At 46.1% G+C, this 12,010-nt stretch overlaps 1 protein-coding gene across 2 annotated transcripts in view; it reads right to left on the reverse strand.

The window, feature by feature from the left end:
- Positions 1-3,756: 3,756 nt before the first annotated feature.
- The window catches only part of TLL2 (tolloid like 2), a 45,312-nt gene continuing 37,058 nt past the window's right edge, over positions 3,757-12,010 (reverse strand). For both annotated transcript variants that reach the window (XM_074830030.1, XM_074830031.1), the window contains 5 exons: positions 11,757-11,882; positions 10,060-10,187; positions 9,035-9,248; positions 7,763-8,013; positions 3,757-6,596 (listed from right to left, as the gene is read on the reverse strand). In XM_074830030.1, the coding sequence (XP_074686131.1) occupies positions 6,462-6,596; positions 7,763-8,013; positions 9,035-9,248; positions 10,060-10,187; positions 11,757-11,882 (854 nt within the window). In that variant the 3' untranslated portion in view covers positions 3,757-6,461. The remainder of the gene's footprint in view (positions 6,597-7,762; positions 8,014-9,034; positions 9,249-10,059; positions 10,188-11,756; positions 11,883-12,010) is intronic.

The raw sequence follows: 12,010 nt of genomic DNA on the forward strand, positions 1-12,010 counted from the left end.
CACCGAGTGAAAAGGATCTCTTTCAAACTCCTTAGAGGTAGAGATATTGCTGTGCCCAGGCTGTCAGCTGGAAATGAAATACAGCAGAGACATTTCTCACCCAAATTTTCTACTGTGCCTTCCCTGAATTTACCTACTGAAACACACCTTTGTGAACAGCTGACCTGTTAACGTTTGAGCTTCAATTTTCACATTTGCCTCTTCTCTGAAGCCGTAAATTTGTTTTATTTCTTTCTTCTTGGTTAAAGACAGTGGACTTCATTATTATTTCTAGGACTGTGCATGCAGGTTTTAACTACAAAATGCAGGATTTAGGGTATCTTAAGACTGTCGTGTTTGGAAACTGAAGTGTCTAACCTGCTAGCAAGCAAATAGAGAAAGCCATAGCAAGACACTGAGAAACAGACTGCTTCTCTCAATTGTACAATGGTTTAAAGCCATTGTCTCAAGTCAGTTGCAAAAAATGCAAGTTTGTATGTTAGCCATGTCAGGACAGACAAGGACGTACTTTATGTGAAAATTACTACTGACTTCCAATTTATTTACTTCAGAAAAGAAAGGACACTCCTAATCCTCATGATTAAAACTTCTGAAATTTCAAAATGTAAAGTGCATGTAATTCAATATTGTGATATCCTTCTGTGCCTGCAGTGCCCCTTCTGTTGTTCATAGATTGCCCTGACTACTCCAGAGGAATGTTTACAGGGCTCTGAGTATCAGTGACCCTGATATGAGTCAGGTAGGTTTCCCAGCAGCACTAACCACAGCATCTACTGCCTGCCAAGAGTACATCCTGGGTGAGAGAAAGCCTTATACTGCAGCTGAAGTAAAAAAAATAAATGTTGCAACCTTTCCCTCTCCCTTTTTGGCACTCAGTAACTCATAGCATCCTGCGGACCTGGAAACAGAAGGAGAGACCACAAGGAGACAGGCCTCTTCCCCAACCAAAATCAGCATCACTGGGCCTCTGCAGCTCAGTACAGAGAGCTTCTCACTGAAGGGAGCAGGGGGAGAGATGGATGAATGCAGTTAACACACACGTCCAGCGATCAGATGCTCTGGATTTACTTAGATTTACCACAGAAGCTTCCACCTCTCAGCATCAACTCTTCAACATACGGATAATACTCCCTTTCCCCTAGCTGCTCTTGCACTTGCTCAAATTGTGATAGCTCATGGGCAGGGACCATCTCCTCTTCTGTGCCTATACAGCTCCAGGGGTAACATCTGGCAGCTCTTGGATGGAGCTGGCAAAGGCTACGTGCCATTCACTGGGTAGGGCTGTGGAAGAGAGACAAGGGGAGATCCCAAGGGGACCAATATGGGGAAGTGAAAGAAGATCAACAGAGGACAGAGAAACCAAAGCTACTAATCTATTATTTCTGTTTATATGCTATTAACAAGTAACTTTGTGTTGCACTCCCCTAGCTCTGCTGTTGATCCAAGATCAATGAGAGCATGTTTTCAGTGAATGGTCATGGAATTAATTCATTATTACATTTCAGAGGCAAATGTTGTTTTAACCTCAGAGCCACCTAGCTTCTGGGAGGAAGGAGGTTTTGCTCCCAGCCACTCTCACCTGACCATTTCTAAACAGACAGTGTGCATTTCAGCAGGTCCCCATCTCCCAGGACAGGAAATCTCCTCAAAAAGGGTCCACTGCAAAGACTCCTGTTTGCAAAGACACCCTAAGATGAGGCGATACCTCCAGGACAGAAAAGCTGGGGCAGATGCTAAAATTCAAGCAGGTGTCTGAAACTGTTGGTTGCACTGTAAGGAAATGCAGAGCTAACAAAGGGGCCAGCTTGATTGATCTGGTCAGGGCAGAGAAAGGCTGGGTTAAACACTCCCGGGAAACTTTCATGCAACAGCTAAGTGGTCCCATGGTCTCACCTCTTCTGCACTCTGACCTCCCCCCATGGCTTCCATCTAAACAAGACCCAACAGACCCGACCCGACAAGACAACTCCCACTCACCATTTCACTCTTCTCCCTGAGAAATTCCTGCATGCGTTAACAGAAGACTGCCTGATGCCAGGGTTAGCACTCCTTTTAAGATGAGTTTCTCTTCCTGCTAGAAACTGAACTGCAGACCTGCAAAGAGGAAGAAATGATGGCATTTCTCTCAGGCTGACTCAGACAACTTGGCTAGGTCCCAGCACACCTGACAGAGCCAGGTCCCGGACAGGGGCAGGGTCTGGCATGTGCCTGGGAAGCTGGACTTCAGGGTGCTGGGGACTCTGTCTCTTCTCTGCTGGCCCCATGGCAAATAAAACTGCTCCTGTCTCCAAGAGCATGTTTAATATGTACCACAAATCAGCCTGAGGGGAATCCTGCTTTTGCTTTCTAAGGCTAGCACCTTGTCTGCCAAAGCACATTTGCTGGAAATGCCAGGACAAAGTGGGGGATTTCTGCTGACTTGATACTGAGACTAACGAGCATGTCTGGTCTGAGGCATCTTTCTTTGTCTGAAGTGTGCTGTACCATAGGGTACTTGTGTTTTTAAAAGACAAAGTAGCTCCTGGCAAACAATGGATGTTCCCTTCAGCTTCTCACATGTGGTGACTGGACAGTCCTTGGGTGCTGTCTGGAAAATGAAGTCTTGTTTCTAGAAATAAGCAGAGAAAATGAGGACTGGCCATGTCACACAGCCCTGGTAGCAGACAGTCATTGAGGGAACATGGTAGTTGAACAGCAGGGAAGATACAAGCCTGCAGAAGACCTTTACACACACAACAGATAGATTGTGCACACACTAAGAACCTATCTATCTGACTCAAATTACAAATTACAACAGCTGTGACGCCAGTTCATATTCCACCTTTTTAACCTCCTATTTCCTACCAGCTTCACTTGGGCTGCATTGTTTCTAATATTTCAGCATTGCTTTGGACTGTAAATCTCTGTGTGACTGAAGGCTTCTGGCCCTCATTTTGGAAATTATGTCCACCTGATGACTTGACTGTCAGCCTCCAGGCTCATTCCAGCGTTATACTGTGCCATGATACTCTGGTGCAGGAGGCTACATGGGGATGCTTATTCCTTACTTCATCTCCCTTGCTTCTTTGCCTTTGGGAACAGCTGGGAGGAAGTTCATCACCACAAAGGTTTGAGTGGCCATGACACACACCACAGGAAATGTTTTGGGTGGTGGGACATGCATGAACTGGGTATGTGTTGGGGAAAGAACACAGACGTGTTCCTTAGCAAGCAGAGTAGACATCAAGCAGTGGACAGAAAGGGGAAGAAAAGCATTTTAGGTGCTGCCTAACTACTGAGCATTTTGCTGCCTCAGTGAGAGTGCAGACCACAATTTTGCAGTAAGGAACATCTGCCTCATGCTCATCCTGCCGTCCTTCACACAGGAGTTTTATGTCCCACGGTCTTTGGGACCTGCTGCTGAAGGCCATACCCTGTAGTGTAGTAAACGAGCCTCCTCTTTTGAAGTCTACTTATGGACTAATTCCCAGATCCCTAATGTTTATCGCTGCAGATCTGCATCTCAGCCCACTAGAGCATGAGGGCAGAACACGAAACACAACGATGTAGCCCTTTGGCTGACCAACTTATTCCGAAATGCCCTCTTGATTGCAAAAGCCAAGACAAAGCTAAAGGCTCAAGGGAAAGTCGCTTCCTGCAGAGAGTAAATCCCACCCAGTATTAGCAGTAGACACAAACAACAGTTGGCAGAACAAGGAACGTATTAAGAAATTTCCTCCCTTGTGGAAGTGGTAAATGCATGCATACAACAGAACGTGCAACTGAATCCACAGTCTTTAATGAATGCAGAGACTTATTTTGGGCACAGGTACATATGCGATTGCTCCCACTTCCTCTTCTTCTTGCCCTCTTAAAAAATTATTTTAGTTAGTGAAATGTAGAACCACATAAAGACCAGAATACATGTACACACCTTAGAGAGTCAGACATTTTTTTCTTAAGAAACTTTCACACATTTAGGATTATTGACTGCTAAGCCCAGTCAGTACAGCAGAAATATTCTACATAGATCATTGGTTGAAATGCACAGTACAACAGTTATGAGCACACCGTCACAAGAGACACCTTCATGAATGCTAACAAGTGTAATAGATCCACCAAACTACATTGCAAGCATCTGCAATGAGCCAGGCTGTGGAAGATGGGAAATTACCAGAATACGGTTAAAGTACATGGGAAGCTCCTACAGTCACTTCTCTCCAGAGTCATTGCTCCTATTAGAGAGCCAGGAAACCTGAACCGCTGCTTGCCACCTGAAACTTTCTGTTTCACAGGGATCGGTGTCACGCTTTTATTTCCAGACCTGAGTCACTGCGATTTTGCTTGAATGGGGGCAAGGAAGAGAAGGACAAACACAGACTCCATCTAGCAGAGCTCACTTCCCCAGACCTGCATGGTCAAACAGCTTGAGATCAGAGGTCTTGCCTGTAAAAAGGCCACAAAATTTGAAAAGAGGAACAAAACAAAGCTAAAAAACCAAAACAGAAATACATGTTTTTATACAGCCTTCAATAAAGCTACAGTCAATGGTACAGTATTGTTCACGTGACACTTATTAAGGCTTTGACTACTGGTCTTCTACATGCATGTTTTATATACATATAATCTTGTGTGTGTGTGTGTGTGTGTGTGTGTATAAATTATTTTTTTTTTTCTAAGCAAGAAAATATTTTCATGCATTTGCTTCTCCTAGTATTCACAATACTTGGACCATATTCTATTCAAGGACTTCTGGAGAGGGCTGGGTCTATTTATTATCCATCTGAAAATGCCCTCATCTCCAGGAATGTCGTTTGTGCCCGACAGTGGCACTGGCCCCACACTTCTCCACAGTCATACACCAGAGAGGAGGTGTCACCCCGGAGCCTGACAGTACGTTGGTTATGTAAACATAGTAATCCTTGGATTATAAATACGTTATTAAAGCTAACATACCTCAGCTTTTAGCTCATAATTGCCCATGAGTGCCTTAACGAAATATCATTCAAAATAAAGTCTTTCTTTTTCTTCTGTCTTTTTTTCTTCCCATATCAACAGCTCAATTACAGTGGTTCCCCCAAAAGCAGTTTTCCCTACATTTTCCCAAAGAAGTGCCAAGCTACCTGTTAATTCTGCAAGTCCATGGCTCAGTAGCTTCCATGTACATAAATAACTGCAACACAGAGCATGTCTGAGCCTTATAGCTCAAAGTGCTTAAGTATCCATCTCGCTTGCACCCCTGCCATGAAGTTAAGAGACTGGGCCATGGGCCAGCGAGGAACAGGGAGGAAGCAGTAATCAGCAGAGCTCTCCCATTCCTAGTCCCGTGCCTGGAGCTTGCACATGTTTGACAGGTTCTCAGAGTTTACCAGAGCTGTCCTGTAGCATGGCCCATGTCCCTCTGCCTCAGGGACACCCTGACTATCTCTGGCCCAGCATTTCCTTCGGTGAGATCCTCTGGCTAGCTGATGCTGCAGAGCACTCCTAGGTTGCAGTGGGGTGCCCTGAGGAGAGCAGCTCAGCTGTGAGAAGGAAGGGCTCACATGGCAGTGGTACTAAGGAAAGGAAGCAGTGTAAAGAAGGCTGAGAAAGCAAACATGGGTGGAGTGAGGAGGAGAGATTCCTTATTTAAGATAATGCCTGGACTGCTGCCACAGTCCTCTGAGCTGCCTTGCCTGGTGGTGTAACTGGAGCATGCTATCAGCCCTCCAGTTATTAAGCTTTGCCATCATTACACAGTCATGCCTTGCACCCCACCACAGCACTTCCCTGTCAGCTACCACCTTTCCCTTGGCCACCACATCAAAATACTTCCATTCAACATATACCATGACAATTACTGCAAATCAGGCATGGGGCCCTTCTCGTTCACCATGATCCAAGTAGCTAGCAGCCCTGAAGAGACTGCCCCTGTGCCTCTGCCTACCTTTCAACCCACAATAACTAAGACAATAAATACATGGGACAGAGGGAGTGATGAAGTCCCAGCCACCTGGTTGTTCACTTATTGCACAGAGTATTTTGGGCTGGTAGGGAAGAGTGGGTCACTCCCAAGGTCCTTTGAGAAAATCCTACTGGATGGCTGTCCACATCATCTACTCCAGAAAATGTGTTCACACAGCTCATGTGTACAGAATGCTTAGGAAATTTCACCTAGAAACAGGATATGCAAGAGATGAAGGCTTTTCTCAATTCAACCTCAGTCTTCACACAGTCCCATGGCAAGCTGTGCAAAATACATTGTTTATGCCCTGGCAGGTATGATTAGAAGAAAATTTTTGGTCCTGGGAATGTTAACAAGAAAGGGTCATGCTAATAATTTCAGAGGCAAACCTTTGAGACTGGATTTAGTTTTAGTTACAGAAAATACTGGACACTGCTTTTGGCCAGGTGCACAGAAGCTTTAAAAAAAAAAAAAAAGACAAAGACCACAGTTAAATGTCTCAATCTTCAGATGAGAATATATGTGAGGAGCAGTCAAACTACTTTCTCATGTGTAATGCATCCTGAAATTTGGTACTTATGTATTGGGCGTGAAAGCCTTTCTTGTTGATGGTGTCGTCTGTGTGGAATCGAATCATGATGGAATCCCCTGCAGAGTAGATTTCTTCCAGAGGCTGCAGAAAAGTAAAGAAGACAGCACAGAGTGGTCAAGTCTGTAGACTAAATAACTGCCTGCACTATGGATGCTAGAATTTAAGCTCACAGAGTGGCCAGGAAACACAAACATTGAGCTGAGTACCTCCTGCCTTGCTCTGACTTTCTGAGCACGTTCCCTTGCTCTTTGCATGCTTGCCCTTTATGTTTGAAGACCGATGCCAGCTCGCTCTACAATCCCCGTTCTTACAGTTGTTTTTTGTAGGTCATATTCACAGGACTCCCTGGATGTTCTTGTTCCAATCTTCTGAGTTTTCTCTAATTTGTCCTAATCTTTTCAGGAAACGACACAATCCAAACTGGACCCTGTTGGGCAGCTGAGGCCCTACCAAGGTTCATTAGCAGCAAAATAACTTAGCCACATACCTTACATTATAACTCTGGTTATCTCCCCCACTGTTGTGACATCCTACAACCTCCCTGTGCTTCTCTGAAAGACCAATGTTTTCCCAGACATTCGCCATTTGAAATTGTGCAGGTAGGTAGATTACTACTCTGCTGCCCTGAACTTCTTCACACCAAGCTGCTTTGTCTTTGTTTATTTTCCAGACCATTTCCCCAATTTGCAAGGACTTCTCCAACACACCTGCTCCTTGGATGTCTCTCTTTAAATGCAATAAGTACCTTCTCCATTTCATTGCTGAAGTCCTAGAGAAATTAAATATAGAACCTCTGGTTTTAAATACCACACACTATTGCTCATGCTAACAGAGTCACTATGGGGACATAGATAACACTTTAGGAGACAGCACACCACCCTGGAGTCAACAATCAGCTCTGCAAGTCCTTCCCACCCTTTGTCCTCGTCATAGCATGCTCGCAATGTGACTTGGTTCAGGCAGTAAGTGACTGAGGATGAAACTGGCCTTTGGAATCTGTTTCCAACACTTTCGTGGCAGAGCTGGGGTATAGCAGTGCAGCAGTCCCATGCTGCTGTCCATGGCCCTGGGCTAATAAGGGAAAGTCAGTCAGCAAGGTTTTCAGACCAACTTTGCGCATCAGATAAAATGGCTGTGATCTCTAGCAACAGAAGCAGCAAAATCTGCCCCTTTCTAGAAAGGGTATGCAAGTACCCTTCTTTGCCACCCCCAGCTATGCCTATGAAATCACCACCAGCACAGCTTACCCCTGAGCCACAGAAGCGTCCCAGGCGGGGTGCAGTGCTGTCGTAACCATCATAAATCTCCATGTAGTCATACCCACAGTCGGCCTCCTCCTCGATCTCAAATGTCTGGAATATCAGCTCCACCCCATAACCATCTTCAGCTACAATCACCCATTCACAGTCTGCTTGACCTGGGTAGTTGTTGTCCCCAAACTGAGCATGGGAATACAGCTCTTTAGTTCGTACTTCAGCCTTTAGGAGCCCACCACACTCTGGAGGAAGAAAAGAGCACAAAACACAGTCTCATCAAAGGCCCTACCTCTCAACAAAGACTCGTCATCCCAATTTTGGGCCAGCTGTAGGGAGAGAAGACCTCCAGCATGAAGTGCACGTACAACAGGAAAGGTAATTAACCACTGCATCAAACTACCATAAACCAGTGAATTCTCCAGTTACTCATAAATCCATTGACCCACACAGTGTAGAGAAGCTTGGTCCTTTTGGTACAGAACATGGAGGGAAAGAGATGGGGTTCCTGCCACATTATGCTCTGAACAAACAGAGCAGCAGCTTAGAAGGAAAACTCATTCTTTGCATTTGTCCTGCAGTTGGAATTCTGACTCCAAGAATTTTACCAGCAGTAAGTTGAAGCACGTTAAAAAACTGGGGACCAAAATAATTATTTTCTGCTCATGCACTGCACAAAGGTATCCCTGTGCTTGTGCAAAATGTGTGTGCTTTGGTGCAGTTTCCCTGCAGCCAGTCAGGAAGATGCCTCCTTACCAGTCTCTCATGCTCTGCTGCTCAGAGCATGTTTCATCTGTTTACAGTGGCAGGGATTTTAAAAAAGTGAACCTTGGTACAACACACGCACCTCTGGGCTGCCACAGATAGAAGATCAAGTTGCTGTGTCTGTCCACAGCACATCTCTGCTTCCACCATAACCAGCCTGTTCCATGTGTGGGCCAATACACAGGCTAAGTTTCATCACCTCATTTTCTGAGGGTGGATGAAGAACAGAATGGGTTGCTGCTCAACCAAACACCTTCAATTTAAACAAAAGAACTGAGCAGGAATGTCTGATATCAAGAATCCTCTGAGCTGATAAGGAATCTGGCATTTATGGTATGGTGTCAATAATGGTCTGGGAACTGGTTAGCACAATTTACAACCACTTAAAATTCAAGCTAAGCTTATTTGGGAGAAAAGCGTGTCTTGTTTCGCCTGGTAAACAACGCAGTGAGATTTGATGACATCTTATTGCACTGGGGTACTGGCAGGCAACCAGCTTACCTGTGCTGTGCTTTGCCTGGAAACCTTTTCTTTGCACAGAAGCATCGGAGTAAAACCTGAGGAACATCTTGTTGGTAGAAGCCACTACAGGGTCTGGTTTCTTACTGCCACAGAAGCGGCCAAGGATAGGTGACTTGCTGTTGGGCCCATCATACATTTCCAAGTGGTCATAGGCACATTCTTGGTGCTGTTCAATCTCAAACTCATTGAAGGTCTACAGCAAGAATAAGGAGAATTATGACAGACATTTATAAATCTGAATATGCAGTTTAGCAGAGGATGAAATGTCAAGTGAGAAACAGGTCAAATGGTATGCCTGTCCCACTCATCTCACAAACTAGAAAAGAGTAGTGCACTTTCAGACAAGAGTGATCTCAGGGTGGCAAAGCTCAGAAGTTCATATGAATGTGCCATGTAGCCTTAGCTTTGCTGCCTCACATGGGTGTATGACAACAGTTTTCAATTGCAAGCCTTATATACTCTTAATTTTCTGCTGGGAACCCTGCCTAGCACACTGAATGGGCATTTCTTCAATACTACTTTCACTGAGCACAGGGATCCAGGCATTATTTCCCCCAGTGAATGGGCCATCTGCACAGCTTTGGACAAGTCCTGCCATATGCATCAGGCCACACTGTAAAATGGGCCAGACACTTCTCCCTCGGCAGGGCTGGGGACTGGCCCTGCCACCACCTTACGCAGAGATGGTCCCAACAGAATGGGTCACAAGGAGGGGTAGGGGCAAGAGGGCATATTAGACCTTCTGTTAAAAGAGTGCACAATGCTCCACAGTTGTCACCTGCTGAAGTCTCCTCCAAGCTGCCTCACCCCTGCCTCACGTCCCTCTGAGACCTTCTGCCCTTTTGCAGGCCAGGGGCAGCCTCCTGGGATGTCCTCCTCTGAACACCCCACACAGGACCTTTGCGGGTCAACCTCCCACTCACACAGTGGCAGGGGAAAGTCACTTCAGTTCCTCACAATCCAGTCTGCTTCTCCCCTCGCACTCCCACTCATTGGTTACTCACTACTTTCACTCGGTGGCCAGGTGTTGTAGAGATGTCCCAGGTGCACTCTTTCCGACTGGGGTACTTGTCAGGCCAGTTTGGACTGCTCATCATTCCTTCTGCACCACTCAGCTTGTGCTCGCAACCAGCTTAAGAGAGAGATCACAAGATGGAGGCATCGGGGCAGGTCTCACATGGGAACCATGTAATCTCCTACATGCTCCTCTCTGCCCACCGAGACCCTCAACAAGGCAGAAACAGTGAAGGCTTCAGTCACTAACAAGACCTTTTAGTGTTACTGCATATTTCTGATAGGCTTGTCCTCCACTTTTTTGAGCTAACTTGGAAGCTGGTGAAATGGACCATCTCATTCCCCTGGGCCTCATTAAGCTCAGAATCACAGAATCATTTAGGTTGGAAAAGACCCTTGGGATCATCAAGTCCAACCATCAGCCCTACTCTACAAAGTTCTCCCCTACACCATATCCCCCAACTTCTCATCTAAATGACCCTTAAACACACCCAGGGATGGTGACTCCACCACCTCCCTGGGCAGCCTACTCCACTGTCTGACCACTCTTCCTGGGAAAAATTTTTTCCTAGTGTCCAGTCTAAACCTCCCCTGTTGCAGTTTAAAGCCATTCCCTCTTGTTCTATAGCTAATTACCTGTGAGAAGAGACCAGCACCAACCTCTCTACAATGTCCTTTCAGGAAGTTGTAGAGAGTGATGAGGTCTCCCCTTAGCCTTCTCTTCCTCAAACTAAACAGTCCCAGCTCCTTCAATCGCTCCTCATAGGGTTTATTCTCCAGGTCCTTCACCAGCTTCGTTGCCCTCCTCTGCACTCGCTCCAGCACCTCGATATCTCTCTCGTATTGAGGTGCCCGAAACTGGACACAATACTCAAGGTGTGGCCTCACCAGTGCAGAGTACAGGGGGACTATCACCTCCCTACTTCTGCTGGTCACACTATTTCTAATACAAGCCAGGATGCCGTTGGCTTTCTTGGCCACCTGGGCACACTGCTGGCTCATGTTCAGCTGCTTGTCAATTAGAACCCCCCGATCTCTTTCTTCCAGACAGCTCTGCAGCCACACCTCCCCAAGCCTCATCCACCTCCTCACTCCCAAACATATTCTCCTGCTCCTCCATCTCATCTGCCCTATTCCCAGTGACATGGTGTCCAACGCCTCCACCATGTTGACTCTGGTGTTGTCTCAGCCTTGAGTTGTTTTGCCAACTTGGAAAGCTGAATCAGCTCATAGAAAGATCAGACAAGGACCAGAGACCATACACAGGAAGGCCATAGCAACACACAGCTGCAGTAGGGCTGCAGGAAGAAAGGTAACTTTGGCAGCAGCGAGCGGTTAGATCAGCTTATCCTTTCTCTTCTGACTCAAATCCAACAATTAAATGAAGCAGCAGTGACTAGTCTAATGGTCATGTTCCACAGCTGCTCCTTTCGCTAGCCCAACTTCTTTCTCCCACCCTGTTCATCCCCTGTGGCCACATAGAGGATCAGACTGGGGAATGGATCCAGCTGAAAACAAGCCCTCTTTTTCCTTTTTCTAAGTAGTTTTTCAGCTAGCTGGGGCTTTTTCAGTGTCCCAGTCTGGTACACTGTACAAACACCCTTCCAGCACTGGGCAGGAAGCACCCTGGCTCAAATGGTGTTTGAAGCACCTTGTCTTTCCTGAGGGTAGGGAGCAGGGACCTTACCTTCTTTACAATCGTGGCCATTTTCATGCAGCATGAAGCCATTTCTGCACTGGCATATGTAGCTCCCAAAGGTGTTGATACATTCGTGCTGGCAACCACCATTGTCTTTGGAGCATTCATCTTTGTCTGGGCAAAATAAAACCGACGAACATTGAGTTGACAGTGAGAAACAGACTATCACAGTCGCCAGCTGGGAGTCCCATACCCAGACTGGCAGATACTAGTGCAAACCTCCAACTTCTGCTGTTGGATTA

The sequence above is a fragment of the Strix aluco genome, chromosome 7 (genome assembly GCF_031877795.1).
Source record: "Strix aluco isolate bStrAlu1 chromosome 7, bStrAlu1.hap1, whole genome shotgun sequence".
In the NCBI taxonomy this organism is placed as follows: domain Eukaryota; kingdom Metazoa; phylum Chordata; class Aves; order Strigiformes; family Strigidae; genus Strix; species Strix aluco.